The sequence below is a fragment of the Lissotriton helveticus genome, chromosome 7 (genome assembly GCF_964261635.1).
Source record: "Lissotriton helveticus chromosome 7, aLisHel1.1, whole genome shotgun sequence".
NCBI classification, from domain to species: Eukaryota; Metazoa; Chordata; class Amphibia; order Caudata; family Salamandridae; genus Lissotriton; species Lissotriton helveticus.
Window position 1 is genome coordinate 420,928,940 of NC_136068.1, and position 21,189 is coordinate 420,950,128.

At 47.2% G+C, this 21,189-nt stretch overlaps 1 protein-coding gene across 6 annotated transcripts in view; it reads right to left on the minus strand.

Moving 5' to 3' along the window:
* Positions 1 to 21,189, minus strand: part of LOC144766801 (uncharacterized) — a 1,464,990-nt gene that overhangs the window by 358,758 nt on the left and 1,085,043 nt on the right. For all 6 annotated transcript variants that reach the window (XM_078650533.1, XM_078650530.1, XM_078650529.1 and 3 more), the window contains one exon: positions 15,939 to 15,998. In XM_078650533.1, coding sequence (XP_078506659.1) covers positions 15,939 to 15,998 — 60 coding nt within the window. The remainder of the gene's footprint in view (positions 1 to 15,938; positions 15,999 to 21,189) is intronic.

Below are 21,189 nucleotides of genomic sequence, written 5' to 3' on the forward strand. Positions count from 1 at the left end.
TGCTGACTCACTGCCAACAAGGGCTCCAAAACGAGGAGAGTCCCCAGCAGTACATGCGGTGACCAGCATGCCCCCACATCCAGCCGCCACCTACAGGCTTGGTTGATTGCTGTGCTGGGAAGCCTGCCTTGCAGGTCAGCATCGGTACAGTGCTCAGAGTACCAACGTTGGGGGCTGCGCAGCTATGCAGGGTCCACCTCACCGATCCGGCCAGGTCGCAGCTCACAAAGGGCAGGCACTATCTGCACCAAGCACAGGCAATGCCGATAATTATACGGCGCCAGCAGGAAAGCAGCACCGCCTCCCCGGCCTCACTACCTGCCCAAATCCGCGGATCCGCAAATCCGCAAAATCCGCCGATGTTGCGGATCCACGATCCGCAAATCCGCAAATCCGCGGATCGTGGATCCGCAAAATCCGCCAATGCTTAGTCTGGGGTCAGTTAGCTTACAATCAACCAAGTGCTGGCACATCTCTGCAAAACATAGACTAGACAAGAGCTCCCATGCAATCAAATTGTAGAGTCCATGAAAATCTGTTACATTACTGCCCTTCACCCAGCCATCCAGAGACCTGCAGAAAGAATCTACACATTCCAACCAAGTGTTGGCATCAGTTTTCTTGCTGGACCTAAACTGATCCCTATACTTCTCAGAAATGAGACCATACCTATGCTGATATGACCATATCATATCAGCATAGGTGATGTTCTGCCCCTTACCCACAGCTATCAGAGTATCCCTTGCTTCCTCTGGGAAGAGAAGCCACAGCCCTGCCCCCCAATTCCTTTCAGGGACCCCATTCATGTGAATAGAAACCTCATACCCCTAGAACCACTTTGTATGTCATCCCCCTTCATGATTTTCCTTGCCTACATTCTTTGGAATGTGCACAAGTCTGGCTGCCAGCCCTGACGAATTGCTGCCACCATCTGAGCCAGTTCAACTCCTCTGATCCAGCTCCTTCATGTTGATTTCATGGTCTGCATCATTCTTTTCTCCTACATGGCTAACTTAAGCTTCTTCAGTTCCATAGCAAGTCTCCTTGCTTCCCGCCTGTCCTCCAGCTCCTCTGGGGACTAGTCACTGCTACCTGGTTTACAGGGTGCCCGCCCTCCCAGAAACACATCCATCCTTGGCATTGGCTCATCAGCCTCCATAACAAGTTTCCCAGAGAAGCTCCTGAGCATGGCTGGCTGCTACCCAGGCCCTCTGCGCCTTTTGTTGCTCCTCTTTTCTGCTGATGCCCCTGATTTGGACTTTGAGGTTTTTGCAGATCGCCTTCAATTCCTTCACATTGTAGGTTTCTAAACTTTCCTCCTCAAAGGCCACTTCCAAGGATGCAGCAGATGATGCAATTGATTCAGACATGTTGTACTGGCAAGTTCAAGACGAATGGAAAGGCAAAAATAGACCAAACAAACAGTATGTGGTACGTAATAGTCTGCAATATGGTAGTGTTATCATGCACTGCATTTATTATGACGCATCGGGGAAAACTAAGTGCTGGAGTGTGAGGCAGTGTGAGCCCACCCCCCTCCTATTTGAAAAGGCTCCCTTGAGCTAACGAGCTAACGAGCTGACGAGCTCTGGTTGATGCACCTGCGCCCAGCGAGTGGTACCTAGACCTGAGAAGACTTTTGGCAGCATCTCCAGCACCCCCCAAAAAAATGTTGCTCTCTACTGAAGGACAATTATCCTGAAACACGTGTCTAGAGATACACAGCACTGGCTGCACCGACAAGGGTGAAGAACTAAAGCATGACACAGAAGAAAGTGTTATCATGCACTGCATTTATTATGATACATCGTGGCAAACTACGTGCTGGAGTGTGAGGCAGTGTGCGCCCACCCCCCTCCTATTTGAAAAGGCTCCCTTGAGCTAATGAGCTGACGAGCTCTGGTTGATGCACCCGTGCCTAGCGAGTGGTACCGAGACCTGGGAAGACTTTGAGAAGCATCTCCAGCACCCACAAAAAAGTGTTGCTCTCTACTGAAGAAGGACAATTATCCTGAAACAGGTGTCTAGAGATACACATCACTGGCTGCACCAACAAGGGTGAAAAACTAAAGCCTGACACCGAAGAAAGTGTTATCATGCACTGCATTTATTATGATGCATCGGGGTAAACTGAGTGCTGTAGTGTGAGGCAGTGTGCGCCCACCCCCCTCCTATTTGAAAAGGCTCCCTTGAGCTAAAGAGCTGACGAGCTCTGGTGGATACACCAGCGCCTAGCGAGTGGTACCGAGACCTGAGAAGACTTTGGGCAGCATCTCCAGCACCCCCAAAAAAGTGTTGCTCTCTACTGAAGAAGGAAAATTATCCTGAAACACGTGTCTAGAGATACAGAGGACTGGCTGCACTGACAAGGTTGAAAAACTAAAGCCTGACACCGAAGAAAGTGTTATCATGCACTGCATATATTATGAGGCATCGGGGAAAACTGAGTGCTGGGGTGTGAGGTAGTGTGCGCCCACCCCCCTCCTATGGTAGTAGTGCACACCAATTGTATACTTAAGACAAGACCAAAAACGATAAAAAATTCACCAATACAGTACTTAGAAATCTCCAGTAATCAAAATAGACTTGAAATAAAGTTCCTTGAAGTCGATAGCTCCATCTGGGGCTATCATGGTGTTGTGAACAACAAATACAAACAGTGCTGGCTGACTGCTGCGTCGCGGCCCAGCTACAGTGTTGGCAAGGCCAGCAAAACCGTACCTTTAGAAATGCAGCGACCTCTCGTGGGGCTCCAAAAGCATAGTATCCCCAGGCATCAATTACAGACGTTAATGCAGGAGTCTTCGGGCCCTTGGAGGCACAGGCGATACAGATCGAACTCCTCATGGTTCTAGTCAGGAGCGCTGGCGTCGGCAGGTGTTGGGTGCTGCCGTGCGAAGTACAGAGGTGCAGTGTGCGGTGCCTTCAAGTCGTGGTGCAGGCAGCGGCTCAGTTTATTTATTTATTTTTTATTTTACTGATTTGTAGAGTGCATGGCTGCCCGTAAGCGTCCCAGCGCTAAATGACAAGAACCGGCTGTGTTGGACCTCACGGGAATAGCCAAGTTTTAAGTGCTCTGCGGAATGAGAGGAGATTGGGTTGGGCTCTGATGTTTGGGGGTAGAGTGTTCCATAATTTGGAAGCATTATGTGAGAACGATCGACCACCAGAGCGGGCTTTCCTAATTCTAGGTACAGAAGCTAGATTGCAGTTAGAGGATCGAAGCGTTCTTTTAGTGGAGTGAGGTGTGATGAGGTTTTGCAGTTTTGGTGGGGCCTTACCGTGTAGGATTTTGTATGTAGTGCAGAGAGCTTTGAATTGTATTCTCTCCTGGACAGGGAGCCAATGTAAGGTGTTCAGAGCGGGTTTGGCTGAACAGCGCCGATGGGTTCCTGTGAGGATGCGGGCTGCGGCATTTTGTACTGTCTGGAGCTTTGACAGTGCTTTTTTGGGAGCTCCCAGATATAGGGCGTTCCCGTAGTCCAGGCGGGAAAGCACAAGGCCATGAATTAGGAGTTTACGGGATTGTTCCGGTAGTAGAGGTAGGATTTTCCTCTCTGACCGTAGGAGGCCGTGGCACGTTCCAGCCGTTTTCCTTGCCTGAGTGAAGAAGTTAAGGCCTTTGTCTAGCCATATACCCAGGCTCTTAATTTCTTGTTTCGGAACGGGGGGAGTACCCATGCAGGGTGGCCATAGGGATTTGGAGTGGTAGAGAGATTTATTGCCGAGGATCATTATCTCTGTCTTGTCGTTGTTCAACCTGAGATGGGAAAGATTCATCCACTTCGATATTTCGATTAGACAAGTTTGGAGGTTAGGAAGGGAGTGGTCTTGTTGACTTAGGGATACCACCAATTGAGTGTCGTCAGCGTAGGTTAGGAGCTTAATCCCAAAAGGGGTGACGACTTTCTCAAGGGGGGACATATAGACATTAAAAAGGGTCGGGCTCAGGGACGAGCCCTGAGGGACCCCGCAGCTGATGGCCGTGGGCCTGGACGTGAAGTTGCCATCTGCCACCTGGAAGGATCTATTCTCGAGAAAGGACCTAAGCCAGGCCAGGGCCGTTCCTGCAATTCCAAGATCGCTGAGCCTATGGGCCAGTATTGAATGGTTGACGGTGTCGAAGGCAGCGCTAAGGTCCAGGAGGATCACTGCCACTGATCCTCCTGAGTCCATGATTTTCCTTGCCTCTTCGACTACCGCCAATATTGCAGTTTCTGTGCTCTGGCCTGGTCTAAATCCCGTCTGGGAGGGTTCCAGCAGTCTATTAGTTTCAAGGTAGTGAGATAAGCTGTGATTGACATGCTTCTCAGCTATTTTGCTGATGCCTGGGAGCAGGGAGATCGGCCTGTAGTTGCCTAATTCTTGTGGGTCTAGATGAGGTTTTTTGATCAGTGCCTTCACCATTGCTTTTTTCCAGTTAGGGGGAACGATGCCCAGGGTGAGTGAGCAGTTGATTAGTTTGGTTAGATAGGGAAGAATGGTAGGCGCGACTAGTTTAAGGATGTTGAGTGGTGCGGGGTCGGAGGGACTGCCGCTTTTAATGGAGTTGAGTATAGGGAGGATAGTGTCAGTAGTTAGGGGAGTGAAATGTGACAATTGGCATGTTACTGTAGGGTGAGTGTGAAAGGGCTGGTCAACATCAGGAGAGGCGTCCAAAGTTAGCGGAGGGAGGGAATTGATGATGTTAATAATCTTCAGATTAAAGAATTCTGCAAGTTCATTGCAGCGGATAGCTGACGGCTCTATCGGGGGGGGCTCCGGCACTTTGAGAAGTTTCTTGGCTATTTGAAACGTTTCCTGAGATGAGTTGGTGGATGATCTTATTTTTTCCTCGAAGTAATTAACTTGGGCGGTTTTGAGCGCTTTTTTGTAGTTAAGAAGGTTTTTTTTGTATTCAGTTTTTTTTGTGGGGTCGAAGTTTTTTCTCCAGTCTCTCTCTGATCTCTTACAGGCTTTCTTTAGGAGCTGTATTTCACAAGTAAACCAAGGGGAGGTAGCTTTACCCCGTGGTTTGATGGAGAGTTTTTGTGGGAGAGTTTTGTCCAGTGTGTCTCCTATCCAGGTCGAAAATTCTGCGTCCGCATGAATGGGGTTAGCATCAAGTTCAGGAGGGGAGCTCTCTAGATGAGATTTCCATTTCTCTAGATCGAGTTTGGACCAGGGGCGCGTTGGCTTGTTGAGTGGGGTAGGAGGGCGTGGAGTGGGAGTTAGCTGCCAATTTAATGGGACAAGGAAATGGTCGGTCCAAGGTACCGGAATAGGGTCCAGGGCCGTAAGATCATCAACGTTGGAGAATATCGGGTCCAGCAAATGTCCCAGTGAATGGGTAGGTAGACGTCCTAGTAAGTTTAATTGGAGAGTTTCAAAGTCTGCTATTAGGTCAGCGGCTGGTTTGGCTTCCTTTTTATCAAAATGGATGTTTAGGTCACCTAGGATCATACAGGTGGAGTGCGTAGCGGTCAATATGTATGTGTGCTCCATAAGAGATTCACAGAATTGGCCTAGGGGTCCTGGGGGGCGATAGATAAGGAGCCTGACACAGTTTTACATGGGGAGACTTGAATTGAGAACAAGATGTTTTCACAGTCTAAGAGGGGACTGCCTTGCAGTCAGCAGGAAAGGTGGTCTTTATAAATTATAGCGATACCCCCACCTTTTCCCTTGGGGCGGTCCATGTGGTGGATTAGGAAGCCCGGAGGTAGGGAATTTATGATGTCGGGGTCAGAGTCGGGGCCTAGCCAGGTTTCCGTTAGAAAGAGAGCGTCAAGCTTATGGTTTTCCAGCAGTTGGTAGATTTCAATTGAGTGCTTGGGAAGGGATCTGCAATTGATTAGAGCCATGTGCATTGGAGTGGGGGATGGGTTTTCAAGCCCGGTGGGTGTAAATTTACACGGGCAGTGAGAGCATCGGTTGTGGGGATGCTCTCCGGATACAGAGTGTAGACAGGGGTCTTGTATCTCTTTGTTAAGGTATATTAATGTATCCCTAACATATCTGCGCGTGGGGTAGGTGGTATTACCTATAGGGTCAGGCTCAGCGCTCTGCCTAGCGCGGACGAGCGCAGACGAGCTTGCCTTAAGCGCGCCCGCTGCGCTCGTCCCCTGCGCTTCCTGCAGAGACACATGTTTTATAGTAGTTGTTCTTGGCGTTGAAGGGGGGGCGTGGCCAACAGAGGAGGGCGTGTCTCGTGGCTCCTCGATGCAGGTAATGGCGGCAGGGAAGGCGAGTTCTGCCCGTGACAGCGCTCAATCTGCTGCCAGGGGACTGCTCGGGTGAGTGCAAGGGGATCGATTCAAGAAGTTAAAAACACAGTATTTCACAATTTAAAAGTTAATTTCTGCTAGCGCGACTCCCGGCTTTCCGCCTCAGGAGGTTCTTGTGCAATGCAGCGCTTGAACTCAGCGCGCACTGTTTATACTTGCCGAGTGGGGGCGTGGCCAACAGAGGAGGGCGTGTCTCGTGGCTCCTCGATGCAGGTAATGGCGGCAGGGAAGGCGAGTTCTGCCCGTGACAGCGCTCAATCTGCTGCCAGGGGACTGCTCGGGTGAGTGCAAGGGGATCGATTCAAGAAGTTAAAAACACAGTATTTCACAATTTAAAAGTTAATTTCTGCTAGCGCGACTCCCGGCTTTCCGCCTCAGGAGGTTCTTGTGCAATGCAGCGCTTGAACTCAGCGCGCACTGTTTATACTTGCCGAGGGGGGGCGTGGCCAACAGAGGAGGGCGTGTCTCGTGGCTCCTCGATGCAGGTAATGGCGGCAGGGAAGGCGAGTTCTGCCCGTGACAGCGCTCAATCTGCTGCCAGGGGACTGCTCGGGTGAGTGCAAGGGGATCGATTCAAGAAGTTAAAAACACAGTATTTCACAATTTAAAAGTTAATTTCTGCTAGCGCGACTCCCGGCTTTCCGCCTCAGGAGGTTCTTGTGCAATGCAGCGCTTGAACTCAGCGCGCACTGTTTATACTTCCCGAGGGGGGGCGTGGCCAACAGAGGAGGGCGTGTCTCGTGGCTCCTCGATGCAGGTAATGGCGGCAGGGAAGGCGAGTTCTGCCCGTGACAGCGCTCAATCTGCTGCCAGGGGACTGCTCGGGTGAGTGCAAGGGGATCGATTCAAGAAGTTAAAAACACAGTATTTCACAGTTTAAAAGTTAATTTCTGCTAGCGCGACTCCCGGCTTTCCGCCTCAGGAGGTTCTTGTGCAATGCAGCGCTTGAACTCAGCGCGCACTGTTTACTTGCCGAGGGGGGGCGTGGCCAACAGAGGAGGGCGTGTCTCGTGGCTCCTCGATGCAGGTAATGGCGGCAGGGAAGGCGAGTTCTGCCCGTGACAGTGCTCAATCTGCTGCCAGGGGACTGCTCGGGTGAGTGCAAGGGGATCGATTCAAGAAGTTAAAAACACAGTATTTCACAATTTTAAAAGTTAATTTCTGCTAGCGCGACTCCCGGCTTTCCGCCTCAGGAGGTTCTTGTGCAATGTGACGGTCGTCCAGGAGTATCGGTGCGCCCAGGGCTGCAGTGCGAAGTGATGCAGTGCTTGTTGCGGTGCTGGTAGGTCACGGTGTAAGCTGCAGCGTTGTCATTGCTGAAGCGCTGTCGTCAAACTGGAGTCAATCGTACTGGCATCGGTAGGCCAAGGCTGTGGTGCAGGATGAGGATGGTGCATCATGGAACTTACAAGCGGTGTCCTCGAACCATGGACGAAGCAGCGGCATCGATCTTGGCGTGGAGCGGCATTGTCAGGGATGCCGGGGCAATGGTGTGAAGCGAGGCGGTACAGAGTGTGGTGCCCACAGGTCATGGTGCAAGCAGTGGCTTGGTGGCTGGTGCTCGGTGGCAGTGTCAGGTGGCGGCGTCGGTAAGACCAGGGTTGTGGTGTGGTGTTGCAGGAGTACCCTCTGTGATGCCTTCAGGAAAGAGAGTTGGCAGCGGCATCATAGACAGCTTCAGGTTGCTTTTTTTCTGTTGCAGCACAAAACACACAGTCCCCAGTGCTGATGGCAAAAGAACTTGAAGTGTTTGCTGTTCCTGAGACTTCTTGAATAGGGCTACATCAAGCCCTTGGAGAAACTCACAAATATAAATTGCAGAAAGTTCAGTCCAGTCCTTTCACTGCCCAAGACAGAAGCAGCCACTTCAGGTCAACACAGCAAAGCACACAGCAAAGTGGTAGTCCCTCCTCACATCTTCTCCAGCTCTTCTTCTTGGCAATCTTCTTGGTTCCAAAAGAGTTTTAAAGTTTAGGAGTTTGGGTCCCACTTTTTATTGCCCCAAATCCTTTGTTCTCTGGGGCAGAGAGTGTCTGTGCCCGGCCAGAACCAGTCCTGTCGTCTATGGTGCAGCTTCCTGGCAGGAGACATCATTTTTAGAAGCAGATCCGGCCCATTCAGGTAAAAGGAAATCTCCTCCTCCTACTCTAAATACAGCACAGGTCTATTTAGCCCATCCCTGACCCATCTAGACTCTCTGGAGCCAATACTCCTCCCCCGCCCCTGTCATCCTAAAGCAAGGCAGTCAATCCACAAACCCAGATTGCAGTGAGCAGAGTCCAGGAACTGGTAAGGAGGCAGACTAGTGCTGTCTCTTCCCCAAAACAAAAGTTGTTAAAAAAAACAATTGCCTTTACCTGCAGAAGTCCAGAGTGTGGATTGAGCCTGTCTGTCTCATAGGAGATTCTGAACAGGAGAAGCAGCTACCAAATCCCTGGCCAGCAAACCTTGTCTGAGGTTGCTGGGACCTTATATAGTTTGCTAGTGGTTGGTACATGTATACACTGATTGGTGGTTGTATCTGATGTTTCTAACTGATTGGGTTAGTGTCCTCATAGGTTAGGTATTTGAGTGTTCTGGTTGGTTTCTGGGTCTGTGATTCAATCAATGTAGGGTTGGGAGTAGGGCTGGGGTTATGATTCCTATTGGAAGTAGGGACTAGGGCTTCCTGTGTTGTTAGTTGTTGGGACTAGGGTGGGCCTAGGGCTAGGGTTAGACCTTTAATTGGAAGTAGCAATTATGGCTTCAGGTGTGATTGGTTGCTGGACTAGTTGTGGGACTAAGAGTAGGGTTAGACTTTCTATTGGAAGAAGGGACTAGGGCTTCCTGTGCCATTGGTGGTTGTTTGGACTTGGGTTGGGACTAATGGTAGGGCTAGGGCCGCTATTGGATGTAGAGATCAAGTTTTTTTTTAACTGATTGGGTGCTTGGACTAGGGCTAAGATTGGCTGTAAGGTCCTGGTCTCCTATTGATTCAAGATTTGAGGGCTAGTGTTGTGATTGGATAGTGTTAGGGCTAGGGTTCCCATGCTGAAGGGGTCACCTGATTACTAGGGCTATAAAAGGACAGGGTTAGAGCTTCTCAGCCCAGGCATCGAGGTTAAGGGCAGAGTGGACAAGGGCAGTTGCCTGTTTGAGCCTGTTACGGGCAGAGAGGACAAAGGCAGTTGCCTGTTTGAGCCTGTTAAGGGCAGAGAGGACAAGGGCAGTTGCCTGTTTGAGCCTGTTCGAGACTGACCAGGGCCAGAAATGCTGTTCAATATACTTACCTCCAGTATGCATCTATATACTTTCAATGTACTTATGGATCTATATATTTATCATTTTCTACTAATTTACCATTTCTAATGCACTACCGTATTTCTCGCCCTATACATCTATCAATATATCCTCTTCCTCCACTCTCTCATTTATCCCAAACCGCATACCACTACTATGATCCCCAAAATAACCCTTTCTAGACTCTCTCCTACTCTACCCCTCCTTGCATCATCTGACACCTCTTTTCTATACCGATCCCCTAAAACAGACCTTTCTAAACTCTTCTCTCTTTTCTACCCCTTTCTAACCCTTCTCAATCCAAATAACTGACTAACATATCCACCACTAAAATTGCTTTCATGTTTCACCATACTAATTCAAAACTAATCCTGATGGGTTCCAGAGTAGCGTGCTACTTGTGCTGCAAAACCCCATCAGGGGTAGCTAGCGCTATATAAATACAAACCTCTTTCCCTCTTCTATCCCGCCACCTACCCTTCTCTACCCAAATAACTGAATAACATATCCACTACTCAAAATACTTCATATTTTGCTATACTAATTTTCAACACTTATCCTTTATGGGTTCCGGAGTGGCGCGCTACTTGCCAGAAAAGCGCTTCAACACCCATCAGGGGTAACAAGTGATATATTAATGCAAACCTTTTTTCCCCTTTTATTCCTCCTCTATCCTTCTCACTCCAAATAACTGACTAATATCCACCACTTAATTACTTCATATTTCACCATATTAATTCACCACTAATCCTTTATGGGCTTCCTGAAAAGCGTGCGTCAACACCCCATCAGGGGTAACAAGCGCTATATAAATACAAACCTTTTTCCTCCTCTATCCTTCTGCTATCATTCCAAATACAAATAACTGCCTAACCTATCCACCACTTAAAATGTACTTGCATGTTTCACTATACTAATTCAACACAAATTCTCTATGGGTCCCGGAGTAGCATGCAACTCGCCGAAAAAGCGCTTCGACGCCTCGTCAGGGGTAGTGAGCGCTATATAAGTTCAAGTACAATTGCAATTACACTAGAGGGCTAAGCAAGAACATAACTACTTTCTAAAAGTGGTATTTTCAAACACAGAAGGCTAAAGTCACCTTTAGTAACAGATGCATCTCTAGGTTCAGAGTTCAGGCATATTAAACTATATTTTTTTTACCTTGTTTCCAGGGGTAGTTATATTTATAAAATGTTATAAACAAACTCCCCATTCTGTCCTACGGGAACAGGTAGCCTTGCTGTAGTGAAACACGAAATTGGCAGTAATTCACTATCAGGACATGCCACACATACCAGGCATGTCCTACCTTTCACATACATTGCACCTTGCCCACAGGGGTATTTTGGGTCTACCTTAGGGGTGACTGATATGTAAGAAAAGGGAAGGTTAGGGCCTGGTAATTGGGTACACTTGCCAAGTTGACATGGCAGTACTAGACTGCACACCGTTTCTGCAATGTCAGGCCAGAGTTACATTTACAGGCTGCTTGTGTGGGTGGCACTATCAGTACTGCAAGCCCACTAGCATAATTTTATTTACGGGCCCTGGGCACACACAGTACACTGTACCAGGGACTGACTAGTAAATCAGATTAGCCAATCATGGAAACACCAATCCATAACAACAATTTACAACAGGGGCACTTGCACTTTAACACTGAACAGCAGTGAGAAAGTGCGCAGAGACACTAAACCAGCAAAAACAGAGTCAAAACCAGGAGGTCACAAAGCAAAAAGTCAGGGGAAACATGTCAAAAGATGCCAAGTCTAACACTCCACATCATCCATCGATCCACAGCTCTTAGACAATGAGAAATTGCTGAGTTTCCAATCTTTTTGCCGCATTGCAGTTGAAGGAGTATTTGCTTGTCATCTGCATAGTTATAGCACATAAGCTGAAATTGATTGATCAGTGCCGGTAATGACTTCATGTAGATAGTGAAAAGCATGGGCGAGCTAATAGAGCCTTGAGGGACCCCTGCTTTCGTGAAGTACAGTTTGGACGAGAAAGGTGGGGTATGCATGACATTAGTTTTGTTGCGAAGGTAGGATGCGATCCATTCTAGAGCAGTCCCCTCTAAGCTGGCTTCGTAGAGTCTTTGTATCAGAGTGTGATGGTCAACAGTGTCAAAGACAGCTGAGAGGTCCAAGAGAAGTAGCACAGCAACCCCATTGCAGTCAACTATGTTCTTCAGGTCCTCCCAGATTATAGTATAGATTTTATTAAGGTGCAGATTGTACCTGATGCAAATAGTTTTTATAGTAATGGATGTATGTATGGCACCGGATATGTCTGTTTATTTTCTGTTTTAAAATAATAAAAAGATTTACACAAAAAAAAATAGTTTTTATAACTGTCTTTTAGAAGGGCATGCTACAGATGAGCTGGTAACACCCTTTCACAAAGAAAAATTTGTCTTCAGGAAGCTTCAAGGGATTCCATCAGTTAACGCCAATGCTGGCCTCCAAGCAAGCTTTACATTTGCAGATTAGTGAGCTGCACACATTTACATTTGTTTCAGGGAGCAGAGCAGAGACCCTGACAAGAAGGCTTATTTCAAGTTTATTTCTCTGCCCTCTCCTCAGGATCACAGCAGAGGAGGCCCTCTCTCTTAACCTTCGTCTTTTAGCACAAACGCTAAAATTATTGATAAATGCCGTCCGTTGAAACATGAATCACCGACAACTGACATTGGGTCTAATTTACAAACGGATGGTCACCCTACTTTACTTGAGCCCAAGTTACATTACACAGGATTTCTATTTTTTTTAGACACCTAGACTCCAACCTCAAACCTGGTTCCCCGATTTAAAAATCAGCAGCAGTTGCCGTAATGCCACATCCTTTCCCTATTACTGATAATCTCAGTGGAAAGAGGAAGGATGAGAAAATAAACCGGGACACAGTTCTCAAAGTGTTAGATTAAATACAGCAGAACTAACCCTAAGTTAGACAGCTCTTACAGTCATCAATTAACAGCCCACATAACAACTCTATATGAGTCATTAATTAACAACCCATATGACAACCTATTTCCCATCTGCCACCTAGAGCAAAAGTGATCCCAACTGTGTACAATCATCATCAACTTTAAATATAGTCTTGGAAATGCAGTAGTTTAAACAACACAGCTTTTACCCTCAAATATCATTTTCCTTTCCTAGTAAATAAGCACATTTGGACACGTAACTACTTGCTATTTACATTCAGTTTGCCCTTAAATTTCTTTTCACGAGAAACCCACAGCCAAGATGCCTTCACTAGGAAAATGCTAGCCACTATATTATTATGAGATGTGGCTGTTGACCTGCTGAGAAATGTGAATGTAGTTTAAAGGGGGGCAGTTAGGGAGGCAGTGATATTCACAACAAAAATATTTACAGAAATTAGGTTTCACTGTAACATAACTTTTGGTGACTTTTAATACTTTAATAAATCCATATAACTAATTTACTTTAGGATTTTTTTATCGTTAAGAAAATACATTTAATGTAATTTAACTTGATTACAGTCTTCGCATGTGGTTGTTACAATTTAAAATTGCAGTTTTGACCTGCCTGTGATTGCATATTTTATCACTTGTATTGTGTTTTAAACTTGTGGTTTTCCCTGCCCAAGATTGCTTGCATTTAATGTGTTTAATTGTGTGATTTGCAGTCCAACCTCTGTAGTTTGTTCCTCTCATTCCTTGGTGACAAATCTGTTTCCCTCCAAATTTCTCCTTTGCTCTTTGCTAAGACCAGTGTGTTAAAACAGTGCACCCCCAGCCACCATTTTGTGTTCACAAGCCAGTGAGGCCAGGCCCCCTGCCCCCCCCCCCCCCCCCCCAGCAACAGGGATATTCTACATCAGAGGGTGCTTCTGTGAGCTGTTTAAACTGTATTTACTGGGGCCTGTGCACTTCGTTTTTTGTCCAGCAGGGGGAGTAAAGTTTTATTCAAACAGTATTGTTAGATTTCGAGTTAGTGAAGCTTTTTCCTGCAGAAGTCCAAAGTGTGGATTGAGCCTGTCTGTCTAGGAGATTCTGAACAGGAGAAGCAGCTCCCCAGTCCCTACCCCCAGTCCAGCAGACCATTGGCTATTCAGCTACCAGGCAAGTCTGAGCCCTCCTCTCACACCTGCCCAGGCCCCTTAAGGCCTTGCTGGGTGCACCCCAAATCATACTCCTCCATCTTGTGAATTGTAGCCTACCTGTGCCCCAGATTGCAGCGAGCAGAGTCTGGGAAGTGGTAAGGAGACAGACTAGTGCTGTCTCTTCCCAAAACAAAAGTTGTTTAAAAATGATTTTCCCTTTCTGTGATTACTGTCTTTGCATGTGGTTGTTACAGTTTAAAATTGCAGTTTTACCTGCCTGAGATTGCATATTTTATCACCTGTTTTGTGTTTTAAACTTGTGGTTTTCCCTGCTCATGATTGCTTGCATTTAATGTGTTGAAATTGTGGGATTTGCAGTCCAACCTCTGTAGTTTGTCCCTCTCATTCCTTGGTGACAAATCTGTTTTCCCTCCAAATTTCTCCTTTGCTCTGTGCTAAGACCTGTGTGTTAAAACAGTGCACCCCCAGCCACCATTTTGTGTTCACAAGCCAGTGAGGCCAGCCCCCCTGCTCCCCCCCCCCAGCAACAGGGATATTCTACATCAGAGGGTGCTTCAGTGAGCTGTTTACACTGTATTTACTGGGGCCTGCACACTTCCTTTTTCGGCCAGCAGGGGGAGTAAAGTTTCATTCAAACAGTATTGTTAGATTCCGAGTTGGTGAAGCCTTTTCCTGCAGAAGTCCAAAGTGTGGATTGAGCCTGTCTGTCTCCTCCTGTCTCCTAGGAGATTCTGAGCAGGAGAAACGAATTCCAACTCCCTGGCCAGCAAACCTTGTCTGAGGTCGCTGGGACCTTATATAGTCTGCTAGTTGTTGGCACATGTGTACACTGATTGGTGGTTGTATCTGGTGTTTCTATTGGGTTAGGGTTAATGTCCTCATTGGTTGGGTATTTGAGGGTTCTGATTGGTTTCTGGGTCTGTGATTCAATCATTGTAGGGTTGGGACTAAGGTAGGGTTAGGATTTCTATTGGAAGTAGGGACTAGGGCTACCCGTACCATTGGCTGCTTGGACTTGGGTTGGGACTACTGGTAGAGCTAAGGCCTTTATTGGACGTAGAGATCAGGGTTTTTGAACTGATTGGGTGCTTGGACTAGGGCTAAGATTGACAGTAAGGTCCTGGTCTCCTATTGGTTCTAGATGTTAGGGCTAGTGTTGTGATTGGATAGTTTTAGGGCTAGGGTTCCCATTGGCTGAAGGGGTCACCTGATTACTAGGGCTACACCAGGCTAGGGTTAGTGCGTCTCAGCCCGGGCATTGAGGCTAAGGGCGGAGAGGACAAGGGTAGTTGCCTGTTTGAGCCTGTTGGGGACTAGGGCCAGAAATGCTGCCCTTTTTCTCATTTCTCTTCCTACTGCTAAGACCTAAAAAAAATAAAAAATAAACTTTCCCTCTTTTATCCCTCCACTATCCTTTTCAATCAAAATTAACAGACTAACATGTTCACTTCTCAAATTCCATATTCAACTATACTAATATACTGCCCAAATAACTGAATCACATATCTACTACTCAAATGACTTCATATTTATACTATACTAATTTTAAACACAAATCCTTTATAGGTTCTGGAGTGGCGTGCTACTCGCCAGAAAAGCGCTTCAACACCCATCAGGGGTAACAAGTGCTATATGAATGCTAATCTTTCTTCCCCTTTTATCCCTCCGCTATCCTTCTCACTCCAAGTGACAGACTAATATCCACCACTGAAATTACCTCATATTTTACCATATTAATTCACCACTAATCCTTTATAGGCTTCCGGAATAGCGTGCGTCAACAAGCGATAAATAAATAAATACAAACCTTTGTCCTCCTCTATCCTTCTGCTATCATTTCATATCCAAATAATTGACTAACCTCTCCACCACATAAAATGTACTTGCATGTTTCACTATACTAATTCTACAATAATCCTCTATGGGTCCCGGAGTAGCGTGCTACCCGCCGAAAAAGCGCTTCAACACCTCGTCAGGGGTTGTAAGCGCTATATAAATGCAATTACAATACAATACAATTCAATATTCACTACGAGCATGACTCTACCTCCTGTTTCAAGAGGTGGAGACACGTAGATGTACAATTTTGAGTACCTTTACACTTGTAAATGGTGAATAGTCAAAAGTACTAAAGTGATTCAAAGGATTAGGAGTAAACTTGCATGTATAGTTTTACCCACAGGTAATTTTACTTTTGTCAATAGCCCACCATGTTTCCTCAACATATTGTTTAGTCTATACACTTAACTAGGTGTGTTTTGGCAGGCCGTGGTCCACCTAACAAGCAGTTACCTGAAATGATGCCTTGCCCTGTAATTGGTAGCTGTTCTGAATTTTCATAACATGCTCCACCTGTCAAAAAACACACACAGAATATATGAGCAATCACATCGTCAATATGAGTCACGGAATATCAAACACAAGCCAATGGTTCAGATTCAGGTGCTGAGAAAATGCAAGCCCCGACCTAGACACCTACTAAACAAGGTGCCTCATGATCCGTGTGTAACTACATCCTAAAGTATTTGGAAAGAAAGAAACACTTCATTCTGAGACAACCTTGGTGATGTAATTAAAACATTGCACTCACCATGTTCCTTCCACATGCCTTCATTGAATAACGTCCTTATGTCTCACTCTTTAAAGGTTTCAAATCTCAGAGTACAGCCTTACACTTTGTCAGTCTTGGTGGACACACCCCTGCAATTTCAATGGAGCCTCAGACACAGCTAATATCATTGACCATATTAACAATAATGGAGCCATCTAATTAATGGCTTATCTCAGTGTCTCCATGGACTATAAGTAGGCATTGCTCTTGACCAGTCCTGGAGGACATATTAAACATTTTAAGTTTCTCTCAGATCAAATGTTAATATAGCAAAAGCTGAGTGCTCAGGGTACATATAAAATCATAGTATTGATTGTCAGGACCACCATGAGGGACAGTACGTGCCTTGACATACAATGACTTATGTAATGATACGCACTGGTTGGTGGTAGCCTGTGTGTACACGGAGGGTTAGGTCAGACTTTCCACTGAAAAGGGATATTCTATTAACTGTGGTGATAATCGACACATTTGCACAAACTTTCCAAATCCTCCAATTTGAGCTTGAAATGATAAGCTATGCACAGATTGTTTCTAATGATTTATGTTTTTGAGAGGACTTACCCAGCCTCAGACTAGTTGCAAAATGTTACAAGAATAGATCTGTAGAAATCATTGTTTTTTGTACTATATATTGCACTCAGGTTCTAAGGAATATAGGATTAATTCATAAGATGTAACAATGCTACGGTTAAGAGGCTAGTAGAAACAAATTAGACACAAAGATTATTTAAATTATGCGGCAACAAGTGTAACGTATGTAGCACACTTTCTGCCAGTATTATTTTCATCCATTTGAGCTATAAGCAAACAATTTTTACATCTGCACATTATGGGACACTTATATGGCACATGCACTAAATCCACAATTATGTAGAAAACACTGCAGCCACTAAATCTCATAGATTTATTGACCCTCACCATTACCACAATTTATTGAGAGGTAAATAAAAACTAAACATTTTAATTCCAATCAGTGTTCACTATTAGTTGCACTTTCAAACAATCTGTTTTTTCAAGCTAACTACCCCAAAATACACCTGAAATATACACAAATACATAATAGGTAACATAATATACGGTCCAACATTGCCATCTCAGGGTTCTGGTGATATGTACAAACCACCCAGTTCTTCGGCCTCATTGTTTATGATACCACCAGAACAGTTCAATGGTTACATTCAACAATTTACAATATTGCACTGTTATTCTGTTATATATCATATATTAATAATATATATATGCTTGAATTAAACCCAGCCCTGAACAAGAGTATTGTACTCTCAAAGAAGGGACAATCATTCTTGTGATTCTTGTAATTTAGCAACATTCAGCAGGCTTGTTAAAGTGTTAAGAGTGATAAAATACACTACTGCCTGTTGACAGCACCAGTCACCATTTAATAAAGGCCACAGCTGTCCTACAAGCATCAGCTGCCAACAAGTATATCTCAGAAAGCAGGGGTCAGAGCACGCAGAAGTGCAGAAATAACCAATCAACCCACTGCTCTTGTGATGAGTTCAAAGGACGAAATACTATGCCCTTATCATTCTTCCTTGCCAAGTGTTGCCCTTCTCATAGCCCTCAACTCCAAAGCCTGTTGAAGTTACAATCTTGTTGAAACTTTGCAAACTCTTTTCCCTTCTCTTGGGTACCTCTAAATAGGATGCCAACATGTTGCCCCAGCCTCGACCAAGAGCATACATGTGGCGTGTGTGCATCAATCATCTGTCTCCACTGTCCTGAGAAATTTGAAACTGCATCTGTTACATCAAGGGCAAGGTCGTGAGCATTACATTTGCTGTGCAAGGTATGCTTTGCATGGCTGTTGAGCCAGTTTGGTGATGCAATCAGATCCCATCCCACTTATTAGTAAAAACATGTACCTGAGTAAAGAAGCCTCTATTGTCACATCTCTAGTTATGCAACAAAAACATCAGTCTGACTAATGAGGCCCTTGAAACGGTACCCCACCATCTATAAGAATCATCTACATGAAACCTAAGATATTCAGCTAAATATACATTGAACACGAATCCTCTTTTTGACTGATAATTTAATCAAACAAATCCTTAAACCTCAACCGCAGTAAGGCCTATCTTTGATGCTAGAAGGCAATAAGATCTAGTGCCATCCATTTTAGTAACAGAGTCATCCAACCAATCACTATCAATCTGCAGGAATTGTATGACTCACTGATAAAGTTGGATACCCTATTGAGATGATCTAAGCAGGTATCAATCAAGCAAGAACGATCTAGGTGACTGTTGTCATCTAATCCAGCACCATCTATTAGCAAGGTCCACCTCTTCGACAAGCAGAGTTGTCTGAGAAGACATTAAACATTCCAAAAAGAGAATAGACTCAACAAATATGTTATCTAACCAGATATCCAATTATGTAGTAAGAAAGGCCTCTCCTAATACCCAACCAAAATAGACTTTATTGCAAAAATGTCATTACATTTCTGCTCAATGAGTCATCTGGTTAAAAAAGGATATCTACTTATAAAGGGTTATCAGTTGCTCAAGATCCATCTATCTAAGCAGATACCCATCCCAGGCCATAGCTATCACCCAACTGAGAACCAGAGACATCTTATCAGAGATTTTGCTAATCATGAAGTGACCTGGGGGCGTGGCTAGCAGGCCAGCATGGCGGACGGAGTTTGCTAGTGCTCCGGTGCCGCTGGGGGAGGATCGCTCCTGAAACCCACGCCGTCGGACCGTTTACACCTCAAAACGGCTGCATCCCGAAGCTTTTAACCCCCGACTGCCCCGCTGAAACTCCTGAAGCTCTAGCGACGGGGACCCCGGAGATGCGCCGTGGCTGAAAGTGGGGCCTGGTGCCGCGCTGCAGACCGGGGCCTCGAGTGGCGGCGACGCCCGGTGGGCGGGGGCCGAGAAGGGTCGGCACACCGGAGATCCCGGGACCGGAAGTGGACCCCTGGGGCAGAGACACCGACCCCGCGACGGCCGAAAAGAACGGCCGACATCCTGTGACCCCGAGTGTCGAGCGGAGGGTCGGAGACTGCAGGCAGACCTCTGCTGCAGCCGGGAGCGCCGGAGCGCGAACGCTGTGGCCTGAGTACTCCCGCCGCCGGAGGCGACCGCTGGATGAAGCGTCCCGCCCGCGAGGATTGCCGGTGAGAGATCCGGGGGAGAGAAGGGGGACCCCTGGAGACCCTGAGCTGGACGGAGGGCCGGGACCTAGGGTAGCGCTGTAACCCCGCAGCCTGAAGAGGGCGGACTGCGGTGGACAGAGGCCCCTGGGGCAGAGGCCGGGCCCGGCTGGGACGCCCTGACTGCCCGGCTGCGTTGCGGAGGGGCTGAGAGTGTATGGGCCTACCCCACGAGGCGGACTGGGGGTCGGAACGCAGGAGAGGCCTGGGAAGGGACTGATAGTACCACTGAGGCACCTACACTAGTCCATTACCGGCAAGGCCCCAGCTACACATCACCCATACCGTGCTAGAGACTCAGGTGGGGTGGCACCCACTTGATCCTACTTTCGCTCTTGGCCCCTGCGGTAAGCCAGACCGGGAGACGGAAATAGCGCCTCGAGGGGGATGGCGCTGCGGAGGACCTCGGCGCCCTTATAAGCTGGGCGGGGCCAGAGGAGGCTCCCCCCCCCCGACGGGGTCACGGCAATCTTCAACAGATACCCCAAGCTGTGAGTGCTAAGAGAGACCAACGAAGGGGCTTAGACAATAGACACGCCTCGGACGGCTAGTGTCTGCCCTGGGACGCGCTCCTGCCGTCACCTGAACACCTGGCATTTACCATGGGGCGTAGAGGCGTGAAGAACACGGAGGGCGGGGAGGGACCGGTCATGGGCCCTACCCAGGATGCGGCCCCTGGGGGCTCTGCGCCGCTGACGTTGACTTCCACCCTCTCAGAGAGTCAGCAAGGTGATAAGCTGGACCTTATACTTAAGGAGATCAGAGACTCCAGAGCTGTGATGGAGACACAGATGGGCACCCTTACCACTAACCTCTCTTTGCTTAAGGCGGACCATGAGAAACTAGCGGACAAAGTTAAGGACCAAGGTCTATCGCTGGCTGAAATTGCCCCGGCGGTGGCGGAACACACGGACTCCATCCAGCTGATCCAGCATCAAGTCAAAACTCTGATGGAACGCGTGGAGGATGCAGAAGGGCGCAATCGACGCAACAACATTCGCGTTATTGGTCTGCCGGAAAGAAGCGAGGGATCACGCCCGGCTGAGTTCATGGAACAATGGTTCCGAGATAACGTTGCCCCTGAAGGTCTGCCCCCGTTCTTTTGTGTAGAGAGGGCCCATAGGATCCCAACTGGCCAGCCTAAACCGGGACAGACGCCACGACCGCTCATAGTTCGGATCCTAAATTACCGAGATAGGGACATGCTGCTTAATCAGGCCAGGATAAAATCGATCATTCCGTGGGAGAATAAAAGAATATCACTGTACCCGGACTACACCACTCAAGTGCAAAAACAACGATCGTCATATTATGAGGTGAAATAGAAACTCCAAAAGGCGAAGTTACGCTATGCTTTACTGTTCCCTGCGCGCTTGAAGGTAATCCACAACAGGAAAACCCACTTTTTTGAAAGCCCCACAGATGTGGAAGAATGGATGGAGGTGATGGACATTGAGGAAAGAGTGGACCTGACACAGACTTCCACGGACGGCAGGGCCAAGGAAAGCCAGTCTCAGGAGGAGGACGAGAGCGGAGACCGACGCATTCACCCAAATCAGCGTAAACCGACTGCCCATCAACAGAAGCAGGGACAGGTGGAGGCAGTGGCAGCGGTGGGCTCCTTCAGAGTCGACCGAGGGACAATTAACACAGACACTGAGGATAGCACAGCCCACTCGGACTCGGACAACAGTATAGTCCTGTTCCCGACGGTGACACCTAGAGCCGCGGACGAACTTCTGGACAATGCC